General features: G+C 50.5%; 1 protein-coding gene across 1 annotated transcript in view; it reads right to left on the reverse strand.

The window, feature by feature from the left end:
• TPRG1 (tumor protein p63 regulated 1) overlaps positions 1-23,137 on the reverse strand; it is a 95,770-nt gene that overhangs the window by 43,726 nt on the left and 28,907 nt on the right. Inside the window, exons 2-4 of the mRNA XM_077826958.1 lie at positions 16,074-16,282; positions 12,628-12,719; positions 348-524 (exon numbers count right to left, since the gene is read on the reverse strand). Of these exons, the coding sequence (XP_077683084.1) occupies positions 348-524; positions 12,628-12,719; positions 16,074-16,274 (470 nt within the window). The 5' untranslated portion in view covers positions 16,275-16,282. The remainder of the gene's footprint in view (positions 1-347; positions 525-12,627; positions 12,720-16,073; positions 16,283-23,137) is intronic.

A 23,137-nucleotide genomic window follows, 5' to 3' on the forward strand; every position in this document is an offset into this window, starting at 1 on the left:
CCCAACTTCTGTCTTTGGGGTGTGGAGGGGGGAGCAACAGGAGACCTGGACCTCTCCCCACCATATTCCTGGAATGAGGCTTCGCAGGATCGGATTGCCTGCCTCCTTCCCCTCCGCTCATCTGGTAACAGTATCATCCCAAAGGTTCCATCAAGTCCTACGGCTGCAATGTTTGCTCATCCCACCCCCATGTGCTGTGCCGGGAGGGATCTCTCTAGCTCACTGCCCTGGAGAGATCCCAGAACATCAGGGGGAAGCAGGAAATGACAGGGACACAACAGCTTTCAGCTCAGCAAAGGGGCCTCAATTTCTCCCCAGCCCTGCCTCTGGCTGCCGTTGGTACTCACTTGTCCAGAGACCTCTCAGGAAAGGTGAACTGGCCAAGGCAGATACGGTCGATGTAGCTCAGGGGGATCCGCTGCACCTGGACGCAGCTGAGCATGATGAAGTCATATTTGCAGACCAGGAGGGTGGTGTCTGTGATCACCACAACACGCTCCTTCTCGTTGTTCCAATGATCTATCCTGGGGACAAAGCATAGAGTTCAGACAGCGACCCTCCAAGCCATTGAGGGAGGAGAGCGGGTTGTGCTGATTACTGAAGATCAGAGCAGGAATCCAACCTTGGTTTGCATAAATAACCAGCACTGCAATTTGAAACAGCCCAGATATGTCTACACCAGTGCCTAAGGATAGATGGATCCCTAGGTTTTTGGAGCAATTTCTATAGACCCCTGTTGGTTTAATCCCTCTTCAGTTCTGTAGGACTTTCCCATGTGGGAAAATAGAAAGCTGTTTTTTTTCTAATTTGAAATAATAATTAAAATAAAAAGAACAGTCTGCTCCCTGGCTGGGAAACCCCAGGGATCAGCTTGGGGCATGGTCGCAATCGTTACGTCTCTTGAGCGTATTGTTCACTAACTATTACAGGAGGAATACACTGTGTGTCCACTAGGTGGCAGTGCAGAGAGATGTTCCCCCCCTCTCCTTTAAAGCCTCTCCGAAAAGCGACCCTCCTGCTGAGAAGAGCTCATTTTAATTAATTAGCCTCTTACTCCGACTTTTCATGTTCTCAGTACGTACAGCTATAGCCAGTGGCGAGCTGGAGCCGGTTCGCGCAAACCGGTGGTTACACTTTGAAGCCGTTTTAGAACCGGTTGTTACCCCGCTTCCCTGCAGGGGGCGCTGAGGCCTTGCTGGGCTCAGGCCGCGCAGTGATGTAATTCCCCCTCCGGCCACCGGGGGCGCTGCGCTGCGGGAGCCGCGTGGGCTGCTGCGTGGCCCTGGGCACGAGCCCTGGGGCAGCTGCTGCTCCCCTGACCCCTGGCCCTGGGGCTCCCGCTGCTGCCTGGGGGTCCCCGGCTGCTCTGCTGGGCCTGGGCAGCTCCGAGCCGCTCTGCCCGCAGCCAGCCCCCGCCTCCAGCCACCCCCTGCCACATGCACCCCCTGCCCTGCCCACAGCCACCCCCACCATCCTCTGCCCGCAGCCAGCCCCCGCCTCCAGCCACCCCTGCCCGCAGCCAGCCCCTGCCACGCCCCCTGCCTCGAGCCACCCCCTGAACCCCCTGCCGGCAGCCAGCCCCAGCCTCCAGCCACCCCCGCAGCCAGCCCCTGCCACACCCCCTGCCTCGAGCCAGCCCCTGAACCCCCTGGCCTGCCCACAGCCAGCCCCTGAACCCCCTGGCCTGCCCACAGCCAGCCCCTGTCTCCAGCCACCCCTGCCCGCAGCCAGCCCCTGCCACGCCCCCTGCCTCGAGCCACCCCCTGAACCCCCTGGCCTGCCCACAGCCAGCCCCCTTCACCCCCTGCCCTGTCCGCAGCCAGCCCCCATCTCCAGCCACCCCTGCACCCCCTGCCCTGCCCGCAGCCAGCCCCTGCCTCCAGCCACCTCCTGCCCGCAGCCAGCCCCCACCTCGAGCCACTCCCGTACCTCCTGCCTCAAGCCACCTCCTGAACCCCCTGCCTGCAGCTAGCCCCTGTCAAACCCCCTGCCTCCAGCCACCCCCTGCCCCCCCTGTCCGCAGCCAGCCCCTGCCTCCAGCCACCCCCTGCCCCCCCTGTCCGCAGCCAGCCCCCTACACCCCCTGCCCCCCCGTCCGCAGCCAGCCCCCTACACCCCCTGCCCTGTCCGCAGCCAGCCCCCTACACCCCCTGCCCTGTCCGCAGCCAGCCCCCATCTCCAGCCACCCCTGCACCCCCTGCCCTGCCCGCAGCCAGCCCCTGCCTCCAGCCACCCCTGCATCCCCTGCCTGCAGGCAGCCCCTGTCTCCAGCCTCCCCCGCACCCCCTGCCCTGCCTCCAGCCACCCCCGCACCCCGTCCACAGCCAGCCCGTCTCCAGCCACCCCCACACCCCCACCTGCAGCCAATCCGTCTCCAGCCACCCCCCGCACCACCTGCCCTGCCCGCAGCCATCCCCTGCCACACGCACCCCCTGCCCTGTCTCCAGCCAGCCCTGCACCCCTTGCCTCCAGCCAATCCCGCACCCTCCTGTCTCCAACTAGCCCTGCCCCACACCCCTGTCTGCAGCTGGCCCCACGTCCACTGAGCCCTGCAGTTCCCAGGGCAGTAACCCTGCACACCTGCTTCAATGAGGGGGGCAGGGAGCAGCTGGGACCCACACATGTGCACGCCTTAGGGTGACCAGACAGCAAGTGTGAAAAATCAGGACGGGGTAGGGGCAGGGGGTACCAGGAGCCTATCTAAGAAAAAGACCCCAAAACAGGGACTGTTCCTATAAAATCGGGACATCTGGTCCCCGCAGCGCACCCCCAGGGCATGGCGGGGCCCACACCTGGGAAACTGAGCTTGTTTCTAGGTCAGGCCCATCTTTTTAACAAAGAACTTCAGGCAGGGTTAACGCACACCCGTGTTTTCCCGGACGGCGATTTAAGAACCAAAACGCCTGACCTGTCCAGGGGACCATCAGCTTCTGGTTTTACCCCTCGCCTCAGTGGCTCACTGCAGTCCTCATCTAGCCCCTTCCTCCAAGGGCAGACTACAGTCCAGCTTTAGGCCACTCTCCTCCTTGGCAAGTAGGTGTAAAGCGGGGGGCCCACCTGCTACTCTGGGCCCCGACCCAGGGACCCTCTGGTGGCAGCCACTTAGCGCCCTCCTCCAACTCTCCTCCTCTGCCTGCTCCCCTGGGCTGCTTCCCCGTAGCGCCAGCAACTTCGCTGCCCCTTTGTGTCAGGGCCCCAGGCTGGCACTCGTCAGCCTAGCGCTCCCCCAGCCTCTGCCTTGCCTTGCCTTGCCTTGCCTTGCCTTGCCTTGCCTATCCTATCCTATCCTATCCTATCCTATCCTATCCTATCCTATCCTATCCTATCCTATCCGCTTCTCTAAGAGCCAGGTCTTCTCCCTTTACCCTCCAGGGAGAGACTAAGCTCCTCTCTGCCCTGCAGCCTTCTTATAGGACCCAGCCTGGCCCTGATTGGCTGCTTTCAAGCCTCCACTTGACTGGCTCCCAATAAGCCCTTCCATGATTGGCTGGGTCTCTGCGCAGCCTCTCTGGCTTGCTCTAACCCCTTCCATGCCAGACTGGAGCAGCTTTGAAAAACTGCCAACTGTCGTCTTTTGTTTTTCCCCTTAGACTTGCTTCCCCTGGGATCTTACCTACCAACTCCCTGAGTTTGCTAAAGTCTGCCCTCTTGAAATCCGTTGTCTTTATTTTGCTGTTCTCCCTCCTACCATTCCTTAGAATCATGAACTCTTATCATTTCATGATCACTTTTACCCAAGCTGCCTTCCACTTTCAAATTCTCAACCAGCTCCTCCCTATTTGTCAAAATCAAATCTAGAACAGCCTCCCTGCAGTAGCTGTCTCCACCTTCTAAAATAAAAAATGGTCTCCAATATATTCCACGGATTTATTGGATAATCTGTGCCCTTATTTTCCCAACAGATGTCTGCGTAGTTGAAGTCCCCCATCACCACCAAGTCCTGTGCTTTGGATGGTTTTGTTAGTGATGATGATGATTGTAGTTTGGATGATTTTACAGCAGATTCTCTTTCTAGTATAGAATAAAGATGAGCTTTAAAAAAATCCCACTAAGGGATGCCACTGAAGTGCGCCCACTCCAGGGTGTGGATCCCCCAGGATTATTGTAACTAGAGGCAGGGCTAAATTAGCAGAGGAGAATTGAAGGAGGCTGAGCCAAACTACATTGTGCTGCCATCAACTGGCCACAGTAAGCAGCAAAAAACTTTGCAAAGAGAAGTTTGGTGGAAGGAGCCTGAATTTATCTAGTGGCAATTACTGAGCCAGACCTAGGAGCTTCCCAACGATCTTAGATCCTAAGGAACGCTGACCACTCTCCGGTTGTCAAATACACACACCGAGGTGCTAAGAGAGACTCTGATATGACCTATTCTACTCTATATCGATTATCACCATGGTGCGCACACACAAAAACCCCCATTCATACAATACACACAAGAGTATCTGTTCCCTGAGCTCTCAGGAGCTTTGGAATGGACAGGTACCCTTCTCCCCCCTGTGGGGCAATCCTGATGTTTGATTCATCAGGGTTAACTGACAGAATAAATTCAGAGATGCTTTTGGTCTATCAACTACATAACTAGCCCTGTCCAGAACCACTTTTAAAGACGTGTATTTAAGCCTCAGACAAAGGCCACTGATGGTCAGCAGATACTGCCCTTGATGGACAACTGATCCAATATAACAAATCATTTGCTTGAGGCTTTACAGTGAGACGCTTAAAGACTGATTTTTAACGCTGTGGGTAATTAACTATGATAGCAACTTACCGAGGGATGTGATGTATTCTCCATCAGTTGGAACTGTTAAATCAAAATTAGGTGTCCGTTCAAAATATACACTCTATCTCCACTACAAGTTATTGGGCTCAATGAAGATATCAAGGGGTGAAGTTCTCTGGCCTGTATTACACAGGAGGTCAAACTAGATGATCACAATGATCCCTTCTGGCCTTAGAAAATGAACATCTGTGTCTCTATTGTACATAATCTCTCTACATGCTCATCCGCGCTGGGAAACCATGTAATAAAGACCAGGGTAGCCATTAGCTCAGAGCACATGCTTCCATCATAGGGAACTCATAGGAAAATTATGCATTTAATTGTTATCAGAGCCACGCACCCACTATAAATTCAGTCTGGCCACAGGAGGTATTCCCTGGATGCTGTCATGGCCCAGACACCAGACATTACCATCACGTCTCACACCAGGGCACCAGCAGGCCACTGTGTCGGTCCCTGGTCTAGGAGAGCTGGGAATGGCCATAGGGGAGGTGACAGAGGTGGGGGACTCAAGTGTGGGGGTGAGGTGCCAGGAACCGCCAAAGAGAGGTCAGTCACCCACAAGGCGGGATTAGGAGCTGAGAAATCCTGGGGATTCATGTGCCCCACACAGATACAGTGTTCTTACAGGCCCACAAAGAGACACTGCCTCTTGGGGGGAAAGGACAGCGCTAATACCCAGATGCAGACTCGGAGGAGTTGTCGATGGGGGTGGCTGTAGATCTATTATAGAGACGCTGCTCAGTTATCCAAACACACACTCCAGAGGCCCGGAAAGGGCCAGTCCAACTCCCATGGCTGCCAAAGGAAAGGCGGCCAGTGCCCTCAGCGAATGCCTTTAACGCAGGGACATGGGCGCCGGGGCAGAGCTCAGTGTGCACCTGGCCGGTTCCCTGAGATGGTCTCTGCTGAAGGGTCAGAAGCGTTTGCAATTTCCACAGTAGTTAAGGGGAGGGGGAGGACGATACTGACCGGTATACTAAGGCCACCTCGTGGACTGCACTTGGCAAGCTCGGGCCAGCCCCTCTGCCAGGCCAGCGCTGGGCCGTGCTGAGCTGTAGCGGGTGAGGAGGGACCGTAGTGCCATTCTGCGACCGCCCCCACCAGGCCCGCGTTGGCTGGCAGAGTTTGCTGGAGCACAACAGCCTTGGGCCACGTCCCAGACAGACAAAGACAGCCCCGGGGCAGCGAGGGGGTGATGTCAACGTGTCATGCCAGCTCTACGCCATACAGCAGTGCCTCCCTGCACCGGGGTGCATCCCCGCCCCCCGCGTCAGATCCAGCAGCCACACGGCCCCTGGCTGTTGCAAGAAGGGACAGGCCCAGAGCAGACAACGCGCACGATGCTGCTGCAGCAGCCCGGGAGCTATTCTGTGCACACTTTGTGGCCTGAGCGAAACGGAGTCGATGCGGGAGTAAGGTGGAGGTGGCAAGCCCATCGCGGGCAGGTTGGGAATCCAGAGCCTTGGCTCAGCTTAACTCCAGTGCTCCAGATAGTGAGGAACTAGGAGCGTTTCCCACAGGCTGAAAGATGCTGTCAGCAACTTCTCATGACCGACAGTGCTTTCTGGGCTCGGGACCAGTAACCGAGATGGGCTGGGGGAGGAACAGGGATGTGCAGCATAGCTGTCTAGTTAGTCACAGTGGGCACAGGTGACCCACTCCCTGGCAGAGCCTTCAAACCACCTACCCACTACAGTGACAGGAGAGGGAGATGGGAAGCACAGCACGTGGATCTGGCAGCTCAATTGCATGGATGGAAAAAAGCAGGAGGCGTCTCTCTCAAACACGAAGAGGAGCAGGGGGTGGGGGTATGCAAGCTACTTGCTGCCTTGTGTGTGTGGAGGACAGCGTATGTGTGTGGTTATGTGAGAGGCACAATCGTTCCGCTCATGGGGAGCGTGTCTCCCCGTCACCCCTCTGGAGGCCAGCCCCTAACTGACACAGTCTGCCCACAAGTGTCTGTGAATGTCACTGCTGTCTGCTCCCAGCTGTAACGTCAGGCCTGCTCATGATTGTGATCATATCATCCTCTAGCAGTGGCAGCCTACAGAAGCAGCAGGAACCTGAACGTTACTACAGCTAAAAGCTATTCTTCTGCAACCCAAGTATGACTGGGACCAAGCCCGATGCCTCTGTTTTGTTGTTTAGCCAATATCCACACCATCTGCCTGCAGCCACGGATTTGTTCCTAGGAGTGCCATGCTAATTAATGACAGGTTTCAGAGTAGCAGCCGTGTTAGTCTGTATTCGCAAAAAGAAAAGGAGGACTTGTGGCACCTTAGAGACTAACCAATTTATTTGAGCTGTAGCTCACGAAAGCTTGTGCTCAAATACAATGGTTAGTCTCTAAGGTGCCATAAGTCCTCCTTTTCTTTTTACTCTAATTAACGACGGGCCGCATTTGAGAGTGGGTCAGCTGCGCAAAAGCACCAGATCTAGGGGTCAGTTCCTCTAACATTCCTCCAGGATGAAGAGTACCTGAGAGATACTGATTCCCTTCCCCTGGGTGCATGCCTGCACATACACACCTAAACAAGGTCAAAATGCAAAACCCAATCCTTGCACTGCTGAACTAAGCAGCAAGAAAAACAGCTCTCCCCTGCTCTCTCTGACCAGTTGTAGGGAGCAGAAAAGAGGAGGCAAGGGGTGATTTGATGCATGGAGGTTAATGCCGACAGCTGGCTGGTGAGACTTCAGTGATATCACAGAGGGATGCAGAAAAGCGAAAGCGTCTGGATGGGAAAGCACAGCAGACTCTGGGGTCATAGGGCTAAGAGAAGAGACCCATTCGTCATCACTGCCATGGCTCAGGCATAAGAAACATCTGGAGCTAAATTAAAGGGAGGGCAGGACAATGCACTAGAGAAAGCGACCGTGCAGCAGCTCAGCCTACCCTACGAACCTCCATGCTTGGAGTAAATTGATGTAAGAGGACTATCGCTCAGCTTCAGAAACGGGAGAGTGTGAGCCCCTTTTGCAATCCTGGCAGCAGTGGGCAGGAAGGAGAGAGATGACACACCCACATCATGTGTGGGGGCTGAATAGATCCAGTGCCACGTCAGAAATAAAAAGCTAGTGGCTGATATTGGATAGCCCCCGAAAATATACTGCAAGCTACAGAATTGTGGTCATGAACCCAACTCCAAAGGCTGAGCTGGCTCTCAAAGGGCCCCAAACTACAGCACTCAACAGACTTGACATGACAAAGTTCCAGGTCATTAGAAAGGCAAGGAGAGTGAGCTTGTATCTTGTATTGGACCAGTTTCTGCTGGTGAGAGAGACAAGCTTTCAAGTTTACACACAGCTCTTCTTCTGGTCTGGGAAAGGTACTCAGAGTGTCATGGCTAAATACAAGATGGAAGAGATTGTTTAGCATAGTGGCTCTCAACCTTTCCAGATAACTGTACCCCTTTCAGGATTTGTCTTCTGTTCCCGGCCTCCAACCCCCTGCCCAAGTTTCACCTCACCTCAAAACTACTTGCTTACAAATCAGACATAAAAATACAAAAGAGTCACAGCACTCTGTTACTGAAAAGTTGCTGACTTCCCCAGTTTTACCACATAACTATAAAATAAACCAATTGGAATATAAATACTGTACCTGCATGTCAGTGGATAGTATACAGAGCCGTAGAAACAAGTCATTGTCTGTAGGAAATTTTAGCTAGCTGACTTCGCTAGTGCTTTTAATGGAGCCTGTTGTAAAACTAGGCAAATCTCTAGATGAGTCGATGTGCCCCCTGGAAGAGCTCTGTGTACCCCCAGGGGTACGTGTACCCCTGATTGAGAAGCACTGCATGAGTAGTTAACAAGGTGAAGTGGCCAACTAACATCCCTGCAGCCATAGACTCGTAGGACTGGAAGGGACCTCGAGAGGTCATCGAGTCTAGTCCCCTGCACTCACAGCAGGACTAAGTATTATCTAGATCATCCCTGACAGGTGTTAGTCTAACCTGCCCTTAAAAATCTCCAATGATGGAGATTCCACAACCTCACTAGGCAATTTATTCCAGGGCTTAACCACCCTGACAGTTAGGAAGTTTTTCCTGATGTCCAGCCTAAACCTCCCTTGCTGCAATTTAAGCCCATTGCTTCTTGTCCTATCCTCAGAGGTTAAGAAAAACAATTCTTCTCCCTCCTCCATGTAACAACCTTTTATGTACTTGAAAACTGTTATGTCCCCTCTCAGTCTTCTCTAACAAACCCAATTTTTTCAATCTTCCCTCATAGGTCATTTTTTCAGGACCTTTAATCATTTTTGTTGCTCTTCTCTGGACTCTCTCCAGCTTGTCCACATCTTTCCTGAAATGTGGCATCCAGAACTGGACACAATACTCCAACTGAGGCCTAATCAGAAGAGCAAAAGAATTACTTCACATGCCTTGCTTACAACACTCCAGCTAATACATCCCAGAATGATGTTCGCTTTTTTTGCAACAGCGTTACACTGTTGACTCATATTTAGCTTGTGGTCCACTATGACCCCAGATCCCTTTCCACAGTACTGCTTTCTAGGCAGTCATTTCCTATTTTATATGTGTGCAACTGATTGTTCCTTCCTAAGTGGAGTACTTTGCATTTGTCTTTATTGAATTTCATCCAGTTTACTTCAGACCATTTCTCCAGTTTGTCCAGATCATTTTGAATTTTAATGCTATCCTCAAAAGCACTTGCAACTCCTCCCATCTTGGTATTGTTTGCAAAATTTATAACTTTTGTCATAGGACAAAAAAGGGGGAGGGAAGGTTATTGGGTTACAGAGTGTTGTAATGAGCCATAAATCCAGCGTCTCTGTTCGGTCCAGATTTTTAGTGTCTAGCTACGTTATGAATTTAAGCTCCCAAGCTTGTCTTTTGAAGGTATTGTGCGGGTTTCCTTTGAGGATGAGGACTGATAGGTCACATATGTAGTGATCTGTTGCACAAAGTGTTCCCCCCGGGCGATGTGGTGTTTTTGTCTTTCATTATTTTCCTGTGTGAGCTCATTCAAGAGCATAGAATTGTCTTCTTTCACCCACGTCGTTGTTAGTGGGGCATTTAGTGCACTGGACGAGGTACACACGGGGTACGGCAACACTGCAAAGTCCAGGGGTCATTGGACAAATCCTTCAATGGTCTGATTAAGGACTTACATAGATTCAGCTAGAAAAAAAAGGGTTTTGGTTCTTGGTGTTAGCTTTTTTCTGAAAGGGAGGACATGCTTTTCAAAAGGTCCTAAGTGACTTGGGAACCTAAGTCCCATTTTCAAAAGTGACGGGCATTTAGGAGCCTAAATCTCATTGAAGGGCAGCAGGTCTTAGTGCCCAGGTGATTTTTGAAAATGGGATTTGGACTCTTGAAAGTTTTACCCAAAGTCTCACCTTGGACAGCTGGAAACAAATCGAGAAAGAACATGTGCTTGGTTTTGAATGCGCTAAGGCCCCAGCCCTGCAAACCCTCATGCAAGATCAGGTCCCACGCTTGTAAAGTGCCTTTGACCCATCAGGATAAACTGCCCTGTAGAAATTCAGGGGATTAAATATAAACTAGGGCTGGCATTTCCACAGCCACCTAAAAGATTCAGAGATTCCAAGGCCAGAAGGGACCATTGTGATCGTCTAGTGAGACCTCAGGTGTAACACAGGACATAGGACATCCCCAAAATAGTCCCACTGCAGATCCTTTAGAAAAACATCCCATCGTGATTTAAACATTGCCAGTGATGGAGGGTCCACCACGACCTTGGGGAAATTGTTCTAGTGGTACCCGGTTGCCACGCATTTTAATGCACGCTGGGAATCCGTGTGCAGTAGGCAGCTTTCAACGCCAGCAGGCAGAAATTCAGAGACTGAGGGCTGGGATATTTCGGCCTGCCTTTAGAAGGAATGGATGTGGGGTGCCTTTAAATCTCACGCACCTGCCAGCCCCAGTGCTGCTGAAGTAGCGTAAGAGAAGCTCACTGACACATCTTCACAATCAGCAACAAAATACTGTATCTGGACGACGGCAACCGCCCCTCCCAGCGGCCTCATCACACAGGATGAGCCAGCCTGTCTGACATCCTCCCTGACCGAGCGGGCTTCACACAGAGAAGAGCAACTCGCATCGCAGCTGGTCTGTGCAAACCCTCCCTTGGAGGGTTGGAGCTTTTAAAAACATAGCAAATATATACAAGCTCCTGGAGAGGCCAAAGCAAACAGCAGCCCTGCTAAACGGGCTCCCTAACTCCAACAGTTGAGCACAGGCAGGCTTGACGAGCTACTTGCCAGCCAGGTCACAGGACCACAGCATGGAATCATTAGTGCAAGTAACCATGCCCTTAACCACGGATTGCCAAGCAATCTGCCGCATTTGCCATGTACACACACCACCACAGCAGTATTTACCCCGTCATTAAAAGGTCATTTCACTATCGTTACCAATACACAAGAGGTTTTAGACTATGGAAGGTTGCCCCAGGGCTCCTAACTACCAGTCCATCTCCGCTATTGAGATGCAGATTCTTGGGCTGGTTCATTTTGTCCTATAAACCATTTTTTTGGGGTTTTTTTGCACAGAGGGTGAGGAGAGAGGGAGGGGATTGAAGAGGGAGGATGGTCCCGTGCTGAAGGGACTCAGGAGTGCAATTCCTGGTTCCAACCCAGAATTCCTGTGTAACCGCCCTATGCAACCTGCCCTGTGACTCAGTTTCCAGTCTGTAAAATGGGGATAAATACTGCTCCCTTTCAGCCACTCTTTGTCATGTCTATTTAGGCTGGAAGTTCTTTGGAGGATAGACTGTACCGTGTGTATGTGGAGCACCCAGCACAACAGAGCTCTGATCCTGATTTGGGACCTCTAAATTTTGCCGTAATGGCTGTCAAATCCGCCTACGTAACCCTGGTCCTACCAGCCTCTTTCTCTGTACTTTCGAAATCGCTCAATTATGTCAGGAGCCACATTAAATGCTGTTCTCATCTCGGCTAAACCCAGGGTGCCACCTGCAAAGATCCTTAACTGCAGAACATATCCGCTCCCGGGCTCGAATGACGTGTCGTCTGTGAGACTGAGGATTTGTCATTTGCCGCTGCTGGGATCCTTTTAACTAGAAATAAACATAGCAGAGGGGGCAATATCCAAGTTTCAGTTTCCTTAAAAGAAGCTGCTAACAGAGACCTTTGCAGCAAGATCAGCGATGATTCAGTCTCCCCCTCCCTGCACTAGCTCTTACAAAATCACAAAAGAGGCTCAGATGACCCCAGAATTAACAGTTATATTTACATTAACATGGTCTCTCTTCTTTGGTCTGACGAAGACACCACCACCACCTATCTCTTATCTAGCACTTTTCATCTGCAGATCTCAAAGCGCTTTACCAAAGGAGGGCAGATGGGAAAACTGAGATGAGAAAACACAGATGGGAAAACTGAGGCACAGAGCAGGACAGTTACCTGCCCAAGGTCACCCAGCAGGCTGTGACAGTCCAGGAACTGAATGCAGGTCTCCTGAGTCCCAGTCCAGTGCTCTACACACTGTTGCCAGTATAATAAATGACACTTACGCAGAACTTACTGTCAGCATGATTTACAAACCACTAACAAAAGGATCATCAATATTAAGAGATTCTACACAACTCTTTATAGCACTACACTGGAGGCATAGGCCTGCTTTGTTCATGCCTGGAATTCCTCTCCCTACAGTCTCCCTTTCAACAGGAAGTCATGCTACTGCTGATGTATCTATGCACTCACTTCTAAAAGCAGAACCCAGAGAGCTTAACCCAGTGCCGCTATGTGACACCCCTTCCCTCCCATTCTTGCTTTACTTCTAGCAGCCCATAACAAAGCCACCACCTCCGCCAGTGCCCCATATGTCATGACTACTCACTCGGTCAAAAGCCAGAAGCTCTGAGCAGTTTCCCCCGAATTCCTGACCACGTGGATTTTTAGATCTTCTATGGCTTGGTCAAATGCTCCTGGCTAGAAAGAGGGAACATCAGAAAAGAATAGTAAGATAAACATGACGGAAAGAAATTACAGCTCAAACACACACGCTCCTCTTATTCTAATCCACGTCGTTGGAGCAACGCTAAGTGCATACAGGTGTCCCCTTCAAAGAAAAGTATCCACGTCTCAAGCCTCAGAACTAGGGGATCTATTCAAAACATGTTTTTTATTTGGAAATGACTCAGTCATCTGCCCTCTGTCTGCCTTCCAGGGGGTGGGGGTTCATTTTATATACACAAGCTAATTGTGACATCCTTATTGTCCAGCTGTTAGAGGGTTCATCATGAGGATTGTCCAGCTGTTACAGGGTTCATCATGAGGTGACAACTATACCAGCTCCAAAGAAACAGAATATTGTTCAAACAAGAACAGAGCTTTCAAAACTACCAAAGTAATGACCAGGATGTGTGTGGAGGGAATCCAAGATGGCAGCTGGTGTTGGGGCGGTCTCACGGGTTAATGCAAAGGCCTTCCATTGGTTATGGAAGTACCACACATTTCCGTCTGTTCGTTGGCTTGTGGGTGTATGTGTCTGTCTGTCTGTGGGATTCCACTGACTTCACTGGAGGTACTTCACATTTACACTGGTGTAAACAAGATCACATCCGACCTGTATGACATGGGTCTTTTATATTTGTGATAGGAACACAACAGAAAGGGAGGAAGGTGGTAAAGACGTGGTATTTCATGACTGGGCTTGCGAGGCCTCAAACTGAAACTCACAACACGAGTTCCCTCTTCTCTTCTTCAAAATGAACAGGAAAATGCCACTTTCACTTGGTTTCAATGTAAGCCCATAAACCAGCCCTGGTCCACTTGAAAAGTCCCTGAGCGTCAGCAAACCTTAGCTGTGCATCACGCACAACCAGGAGAGCCTCACATGGTTTCACCTTTCCTAAGAGACCTTTTCCACAGTACTGGTCGCCTAGCTCTGCAGGGCTGCTGTTACTTTGGAAAGACAGCAGCACAGGGGACCAGAGAGGACAGGGGAGCTGATCGTAGGGGCCAGCTCCGTGGGTGCTCTGGGGCTAGAGCACCCGGGGGGAAAAAAAGTGGGTGCTCAGCACCCTCGGGGCAGCTACCTGATCAGCTCCTCTCCCTCCCCGCAGCACCTCCTGCATGCCGCAAGCAGCTGTTCAGCGGTGTGCAGAAGGCACTGGAGGGAGGGCGAGGAGCAGGGGCTGGGCGGGCACACTTGGGGGAAGGAACGGAGGGGGGCGGGAAGAGGTGGGGCGGGGCTGGGGGCTTGGGGGAAGGGGTGGAGTGGGGGCAGGGCCTGGGGTCAAGCACACTCCCGGCAACCCATAACGACAGCACCTATGGGTCTGATGCAACTGAGTTTGACTGGCAAAGCCAGCTGGTCCTTCTACTGAAAGCGCATTATCTGTAAAGGTGCTCGGCGCCCTCACACCCCTGAAGTCGCTTTCCAGGATCAGGCTTCAAGGATCTGATCCAAAGCCCAGTGAAGTCAATGGGAATCTTTAAATGTGCCACGGACCATGCCCTTAAATAAGGCCATAGCCTCAGCCAGTGCTTAATTTGTAACAAAAGACGTGCCGGGGCTCAAGCCACTTCTTTACATGCATAGTGGATGCAGTCAGCCCAGAGGTGCCGGGACTCTGAACTGCCGGGCCCAGAGGTGCCGGGGCTCTGAACTGCCGGGCCCAGAGGTGCCGGGGCTAAGCCCTGGCAAGCCAATTAAGCATTGGCCTTATGACCAGGGAGGCTTAGACCATCTGCATTCTAGGGAGCCTTAGAGCATCTGCGTTATTCTGAAAGAAAGGCCTGCTCCGGATGGCAGCATGAAAAGCCAACTCGCTCTATGAGCCGCCTTGATTTCCAACCAGGGAGATGCTCCCACAGGCAGCACCGTGCCTGATTCAGACCTCTGTGGGGCAGGGGGGTGATAGCATGCAGGGAGACTTGGAGTCGATATGAGCCAAACCAGTGTCATACAGGCAGCTGTGTCTCAGAACACCAGGGGATGCCCGGAGCCTGCTTACTAGAAACTTGCTGCCTACAGGAGACTGCAAGCTATAAAAAGGCAACAGGGAACCGTTCATTAAATAGTAAACGATCAAATGGTTTGAGCTCCTTTCATCTGCATATAATTTACATTCTTAAGTTTAAATTTAGAGAGAATTTCTCCCCTCCCCTTCCGGCTTTCGGGTATGATAGCTCGTGGATAGCAATCTGAGGGGAGCTTATAAATACATAGTCAGGGAAGATGAAGTATTGTTCCTTTTGTAAGACACTGCTTTGGATCAGCAGTCTCCGCCACTGAAACAATGATTCTACCCACAGCATAGCTCCAGTTATTAGCCCTGAGTGCTGCTTTTCCATCCAGGAAGACTCTGCATTAAATAGGTGCAAGAATTAAGGGCTCAATTAAGCCCAGTGGGAGCTTAAAGCGCTCAGCATCTCCAGGAGCTGCTTAGGATCAGAGCCTAATAGGAAATGCGTTAAAACAGTGGATCAGAGACAGCCGAGGAAATATATTCCACAGACTGCGTGCGCAATCAGACTTTGTATATACTAACATTAAGGAAAGGGCTTGTCAGGTGCTTTAGTTGATGCTGCCTGCATCAGTGAATGATAATTTTCAGACGCTTCTGTTGAGCCTTGGTGGATTCCTAGACTCAAGGCTGCTGGGCCCTCCACAAATACAATAAATTTTGATGGAGGCCTTCTCTCCTTTGGGAATTTACTCCCTTTCCAGCCCATCAGTGGCTAGCAAAAGGAGTAGCTTCACCAATGCAAATTTCAAGCATAGAAAAGCAAAGCCATGATTTACACCAATGCAGGTTACCCAGGGTTCAGAGAGGGGACTAGCTACCTTGGTACAAATTGTGGGTTTGTCTGCAAGGAGTTCTGGCCGCTGACTGATGGAACTGAGGCAAATTCCCACATTAGACACGGCCTTTGATTGGATAAAGCCCTCTCATAAGCTATTACTTCTCAGTTATCCTTGGGAATGTCACAGAGTTGGTTACGTCAAATTGCACTCCATACCATACCCTCCAAACATTAGGGAGTCCAGGTTTGACCTATACCTCATGCTCATGTGCAGGGAAGATAGTGAGCACAGCTTATGATTTGTGGGAGTTCCCGGTGGAAATCATGCATGCCCGAAGGAGACTAGACCCACATGCAGGTTTTTTCCCCCAACGAACCTAAATCATAGACTCCTAGCCACATAAGGGTAGATCACTCCAGATTCTCTTGGCAATTCGGGGACTGAATATCCAGGAGGAGAACCCAGGAGCCAAGCCATTCTGTGGGCAATCTGTTAACTAAGGGACACAAACAGGGGTGGGGTTTGCTTACCCTTGTAACAAAGAATTTCCTCATGGCATACTGGTTGGCGTAAGAATTTGGGAAGGGAGTAGACTCAGAAGTCAGAGAGAGGGACCCCATGCCTCCACTTGGGTGGGACTCTGGAGCTTTTCCATTGCCAGCTTTTCTTTCGCCCAACTCTTCCATTTGCTCCACCATCTGGAACTCTTGGTTGTGCTCACTGTTAGACATTTCGCCACCTAAAAATCAAGCAAGACAGAACCACCAGAACATCTGATCAAATCTTTTGTATTACTGCTAAATGAAATGCAAGCACATGCCAACTGGGCAAAACCAAATGAATGTTTAAACCTCCATGCTTTTCCATATCTATGGCCTTCAAAATATCATTGAGCTGCGTTAGTAAATGACATTAACACAATAACATCACCTTACTTGTTTGTCGCAGCTTTCATCCAAAAGATCTCAAAGTGCTCTGTAAATATGAGGTAGGTCTCACAACCCTCCCTTTGAGGAGAGTACATGTTATTCCTATTTCCAACACAGAAAGAAGGGATGGCCTGACCTAGGCCACCCTGGATTGTGGAAAAGCTGGGAACAGAAGCTCCGTTAGCTCAGTCCTGTAATTTAACCACTATGGACAATACTTCTGCTCAACACGTGCCAAGACCATTGTCCAAACCTTCTTGTGAAAGAGTGGACTCTCAGCTGCAGCACCTCCTTGTGGCCAGACGTGGTGTAGCAGCTCTACCACTCCAGCACCCCCTGCTGATGGCGGGTCTGGTTCTGCAGGGGTCTGTCTTCCTGTAACTCAGCCCGCCGGTCAGGCGACAATTTGTTCCCACCCCTCTGGGATCATAAAGTCCAAAAGTCCCCAGCACAAGGTCTTCAGTCTCAACTCCAGGTCCTGTTGTCCTCACACCCTTCTGTCGGGTCTCTGTCATTCTTGTCCCCTTCTCTGGACACATGCCATCTTGCTGCTGGCTAGTAGGAGAACCCAGGCCCAACCACACTGCTGGGCTCCAGCCCAGGGATCCTGTAACCAGCAGCCAAGGACTGTTCCATGCAGCTCCCTGGACTTTTTCCTACTCAGCTGTGGAGGTTGACCCTTTTGTCAGGGGCCTGGACTCGCAGGACTTTCCCTTGGAATCCCGTAACAAGCTCCCAAACTGCCAGCGATAAACCCACTTCTGCCCTCCTTGGACCTGACATTACATCCCTCTCAATAGCCTCCCCAGTTTCTCTCCTTTGAGCTTCCCACCAGAGCCTGTATCCCTCCGGTGGCTGCTCTGTAGCACTCCAGGCCACTTACCAGACTTCCCTGTTCCAGAGAAGATCCCAGGGCCAGCTCACCCCAACCTCTCTAGTCCCAGAAAGTGACTGCAACGTTCCTCGCTCGCTACCTACAGTCCCCTTCTAATCTAAAAAACTCCCTTATGTACAGTCCTCTCCTAGCCCTACCCCAGCTGCACTTCCTCATCCTTAAGCCTGGCCCACCCTTCAGGTGCAGCCTGGTATGCTCACTGGTCTCCTTCTCTGTCGCACATTTGCCCTTTCCTTGCCTGCATGGGGCATACACCCCCTCACACTCCTGAAATCTGTGAAGATTAGGATAGCACCAGACCTGGATCCAAAACAAATCTAGTTTTGATTATAAGAGAAGAAAACCTGGTCTGATGAATCCGAAGCCACCTGAGAAGTTCTGCAAAAACAAAATCACCGGTCTCTCCCACCACACAAAAATCAATGTTATGTTGTATCTATTTATTTACTTAGGTCCTTCTTTGATGACAACATACAGAACTTCCCAATCATCCCCCTTTCTAGAGAGTATGTTCAAGGGGACAGCATTTGCCGGGGAATAAATGAGGAACACAGGCTACATTCAGCAGTCAGTGTACAGCAAATGGCAGAGCTGCATGAAAGCCAACCTCAGACATAGAAAAGGCAAGCAGCAATTTGCACCAGTTGGTAGCAATTAGCATACCATATGTGGAAAATCACAGGATGAGCCCTCAGATTTTGTTTCCGTTTATTTCTGTGGCATCTCTTGCAGTCGTTAGCCTGGACACTTGTTTACTCTAACGATTCACTGAATGGGCATTGTTTCAAGCACTTGTCAGAGATATAACCCAGGGTCTTGGGCTTCTCTGCACCTTCCTCTGATCAGAGGATAGGAATGCAGTCACTGCATCGTGCTCTGTTCTGTGTTAATTTCACTTAGCAGGTGTGTGACTAGGAACAGGAGATCCTTGTGGGACTATTTAGGGTTGGGCTGCAAAACAAAGTGAAGTTTGCAAGCTTGTTTTTCCTGTCTCTGAACCAAAGGCTCCTCCCAAAGGCGAGTCAATTTAAAAAGAAAAATCTTTCTTCCTACAGGGAAGACTCTGCTGTGTATTAAGGACTTAAGAACACACTCAAAGGCTAGGTGAGCAAGAATGGGTGCCCTGTCTATGGGAAGAGAATATGTTTATTTTTTTCATTAGCATCATCTCTCTTCTATGCTTTTTTCCCTGAGTTTAATTTATCGTTTTTTACTCTGCTCACTTATTCATCCACTTTGCATGCTGATCTCAGCCACCCAACTCCTGTTGTAACGTCTCCCCCAGTGGAACACAAATCTAACAGCAGAGATAGTTGAGGAGTTTCGACAAAATGGTGTTTTTCTTGGAAAATGCTGATTCTTCACACCTCCACACCTGAGCACTCACCTGAGATGAGGGACACCTGGGCTCAAGTGCCTACGGTGTCTGATTTTCTCGGGTGGATGTGATTTCTCTCTCTGGTGTTTGTCAAAAAGCTTTGAACGGCCTCATGCAGAATGGGAAAAATTTCCAGAAAACCTCAACAATTTTTCCTGAGACAAAAAAACTATTTCCCACCAACCCTCCCTGTCAGCGTTTGAGTTCAAAGCCATGTTTCAGCCTGTTCAAAATTAGGCAAAACAAATTTGCCAAGTCTCGAGTGGATACTGTATTGTGCTTTGCAAAACACAGAACTGACACAGCTGTGTCCCTTGGGGGAGCTTGCTAGCTGAATGGGACTGAGATAGAAAGAGTTAAAGGATGAGGGCAGGAGCAAATAAAGTGATAGAGCTGATGGGGTAAGCCCCTGAATAAAACTTCTGTGTGTGATTAGTTTATTGCTGGATAGAAGGCTGGTAACTATGGGTGGTGGCTCATGGCATCTCTGCCCTGTGAAGTTTACTCCTGGAGTACACTGTAAAAGTCACCCAGTGCTGACAACAGGTGTTAGCAAGGGGTCCTGAATGTGGTTCAACTGCAAAAAGATGATTCTGGGGTGACTTCATTATGCTGTCTAAGTACCATCCTGGGGAGGGAATAGCAGGTACTAACAGGCTCTTCAATCTAACAGAGAAAGGCAGAACACCAACCAGCAGCTGGACACTGACACCAGACAAATGCAATCTAGAATTTAGGCCATGCATTTTTAACAGTGAGGGTGCTTAGCCACTAAGCTTATGCTCAAATAAATTGGTTAGTCTCTAAGGTGCCACAAGTACTCCTTTTCTTTTTGCGAATACAGACTAATACGGCTGTTACTCTGAAACCTGGAACAGACTTGTAAGGGATGTGGTGGATTTTCCATCGCTTGATGGCTTTAACTCAAGACCGTCCAGCCTTGCTGGAAGAGATGCTTTAGTCAAATGCAAGTGTGCTGGGGTACATCACCTCCGCACCAGCATGGAAGGGTTAAGGAGCAGCGTGGGGCCAGGATGGCCCTGCCCCTTTGCCCTTGCAAATCTGGAGAAAGCATTAAAAGGAGATCTGGGCAACCCTGAGGAGGGACCAGACTGTTGAGTCTCTCCAGCTCTGAAGAGAGGGCTGGCAGCCTTCCGAGGCCCTGCCCTCACAGGAGGAGGGTGCAGGACCCGGAGCAGAAGGGGAAAGAGGAGTCAGAGTTCCCCAGTGGACTCTGACATGGACAGTGACACTCCCAGGACTCTCTGGAGTCAGAAGGGCCCATATCCTGGAGGGAGTTGCTGACAGGTTGTTCTTTTCCTTTTTTTGATTGAGCCCCGTTTCCTAACTGCAGGTGATTCTGTGGTTTCGCCTGGGACCCCGAGGGGGGACGTGGCCCCAGAGGCCTTGGCCAGAAGGTCGAGCGCTAGCCTGCTAGAAAGATGCCCCATAACTCCTGTTAGGGTGGGGGATAATTGGACTCATGTATGAGCTCCGCGTGTTGCTCCTGGAGGGGGCGCTCTACCATGGACAGATTCGTGACCCCAAGTGATGGGGCTCAATTCCAGGGTAACTGGACGGGAGGTCAGAGTAGAAAATCTCATGGTCCCTTCTGGGCTTAACCTCTGGAACTCTCTGTGCAGCCTGGGTGCAGACGCTAAGGTTGCAGCCCAGATACTGAGCTCAGCTGGTCCTTGGCACTGGACTTGCACTTAGCTTGCCCTCAGCTGCGACCGTGGACGAAGCACGCGCTCTGCCACTGGTCACCTCGGTGCTATTGACCAGGCTGCAGTGCAGACCGCAGGCAAACGAAGAGCTCGCTGGCTTTTTACACCAAAAAGAGGACACACAGGAAAACAAGCTGCCTTTTCAGTGCACAGTTATGGACACAAAGAACGTCCCTCAAGTAGCCTCATTTTTTACTGGGATGCGGCTCTAAAGCCAGTGGATCTACCCAGCTGGGGTTTTCCTGGTTTGGTGGGATTCCTCGGTGAGGGAAAGCTAATGAAGCCAGCTCCTGCACCACTCTCTTGGTGGCACTGGACGTGGGGCCATGGCCAGGGAGGAAAAGAGCGTGTCCGGAGCACCATCCAAATCCCCAGCTGCCCACTCGCACCCCAAACTGTTCTACACGCTGCCGACAGCTGAGCTATCTCTGCTGGCCGTGGGATTGGGAAGCTCGTTTGCAGAGTTCCCCCTCCCAGATGTCTCGTTTTTATTCCAGTAGGAAATAGGGCCAAGAGGCCCCAGTTAAGATCAGATCCCTATTCTGCTGCATGCAACACCCCCTCTCACCTCACACACCGTAAGACACCTCTGGCCTTGAACAGCTTACAGTTTAAGCAGACAAGATAGACAAAGGATCCGGAAAAGGAAGCCCCAACCAGCACACAGATGTATCTGAGAACCTGGGCTTTCATTACAGAATGTCGCAGGGTTTACCAGGAAGGCTGGCTACAGGGTAGAGGCTGTTGGATTTGCTAATAGATCGGCAGAGCCACAATACATCTGGGATTTGATGCCTCCCAAAACGATGGTGTGCGCCCAAGGGAAGCCCTCAGCTCTACACCCCCAGCCTATAGGAAAGTGTCAGAATTTGCAAAAGATGTGTGTTTTGCCACTGCACTAGAGATATATGCATCAGCTCAGGCCACAAGAGTCGTCTTCTGAAGCTAGGGCAAAGGCACAATATTATTAACCCCGCTTTCCTGCTGCGCTATATAGTGACCCATGAGGCAGATACATCTTCTCCAATAACTCCTTTGCAATCTACAGAGTTTGCTTTTGCTCATTTCAAAGGAGGCTCAGCCATTGTCCTCTCTTTACACACAGCTTCAGGGAACTTCTAACCTTGAAATTAAGTTAAAGTCCTTGGAATGTTTGCTAATTAACCCAAAACTGACATTAACCACTTCCTTTCAGCGTTTCTGGGTATCCGAACAAATAGACTTCTTCAGCATATTTCAGTTGCCTGGCCTTTTGCATTGTGAAAGATCTAAGCAACATCTTTCCTAGACAGCTCTTTGCATTTAAATTACGGACTCCCTTATTGGTAAAAAGAAAAGGAGTACTTGTGGCACCTTAGAGACTAACCAATTTATTTGAGCATGAGCTTTCGTGAATTACAGCTCACTTCATCGGATGCATACTGTGGAAACTGCAGAAGACATTATATACACAGAGACCATGAAACAATACCTCCTCCCACCCCACTCTCCTGCTGGTAATAGCTTATCTAAAGTGATCACTCTCCTTACAATGTGTATGATAATCAAGTTGGGCCATTTCCAGCACAAATCCAGGTTTTCTCACCCTCCGCCCCCTCCCCCCTCCCCCACACAAATTCACTCTTCTGCTGGTAACAGCCCATCCAAAGTGACCACTCTCTTTACAATGACAGGTTTCAGAGTAACAGCCGTGTTAGTCTGTATTCGCAAAAAGAAAAGGAGTACTTGTGGCACCTTAGAGACTAACCAATTTATTTGAGCATGAGCTTTCGTGAGCTACAGCTCACTTCATCAGATGCATACCGTGGAAACTGCAGCAGACTTTATATATACACAGAGAATATGAAACAATACCTCCTTAGATAAGCTATTACCAGCAGGACAGTGGGGTGGGAGGAGGTATTGTTTCATATTCTCTGTGTATATATAAAGTCTGCTGCAGTTTCCACGGTATGCATCTGATGAAGTGAGCTGTAGCTCACGAAAGCTCATGCTCAAATAAATTGGTTAGTCTCTAAGGTGCCACAAGTACTCCTTTTCTCTTTACAATGTGTATGATAATCAAGGTGGGCCATTTCCAGCACAAATAAGTCATTCCCACCCAGCATTGCTGAATTGTGTAATGGAGGTGTAAAGCTCAGGGAGGACCTACCACATAGCATGAATCAAATGAAGACATCAAAGGGCCGACGGCATGACAGGTTTCTCAGAGCATGCAACAGCCGCCCCACTACAGGAAGCTTTGGGGATATTTACAGGGAGCTCCTCCCAGGTATATGGGGCAGCATGGGAGAAAGGGCAAAGATGCTTGCTTGACAATTTAACTCATGGGCAATGGAGCCTGGCTGGTGCTTTGGGGTCCTCAGATGGAAGGCGTCACAGGAAGTAACAACGACGACACCTCACTGGCCTATTCTGCTCTCCATAAGTAGATCTCAAAGTGCTCGTGGACCTGATCACCAGCCTGGGACAAACAATCGGCCACGCTCAGTTCAGTCTATGCCCTGTCCGCAGGGCCCTGTTTATTCTTCAGTGCAAATAAAAAAACCCGGAAATGTGTAACAATAACAAAGAAATAACCCTGTTCCCAAACTGGATGGTGGGGCTCTCTGGCTGAATGGCTCGAGCTTCCCCAGCCCGGGGTGTGCACAGAGCCTGCTTTCCC

The sequence above is a fragment of the Eretmochelys imbricata genome, chromosome 9, assembly GCF_965152235.1.
Source record: "Eretmochelys imbricata isolate rEreImb1 chromosome 9, rEreImb1.hap1, whole genome shotgun sequence".
NCBI lineage: Eukaryota > Metazoa > Chordata > Testudines > Cheloniidae > Eretmochelys > Eretmochelys imbricata.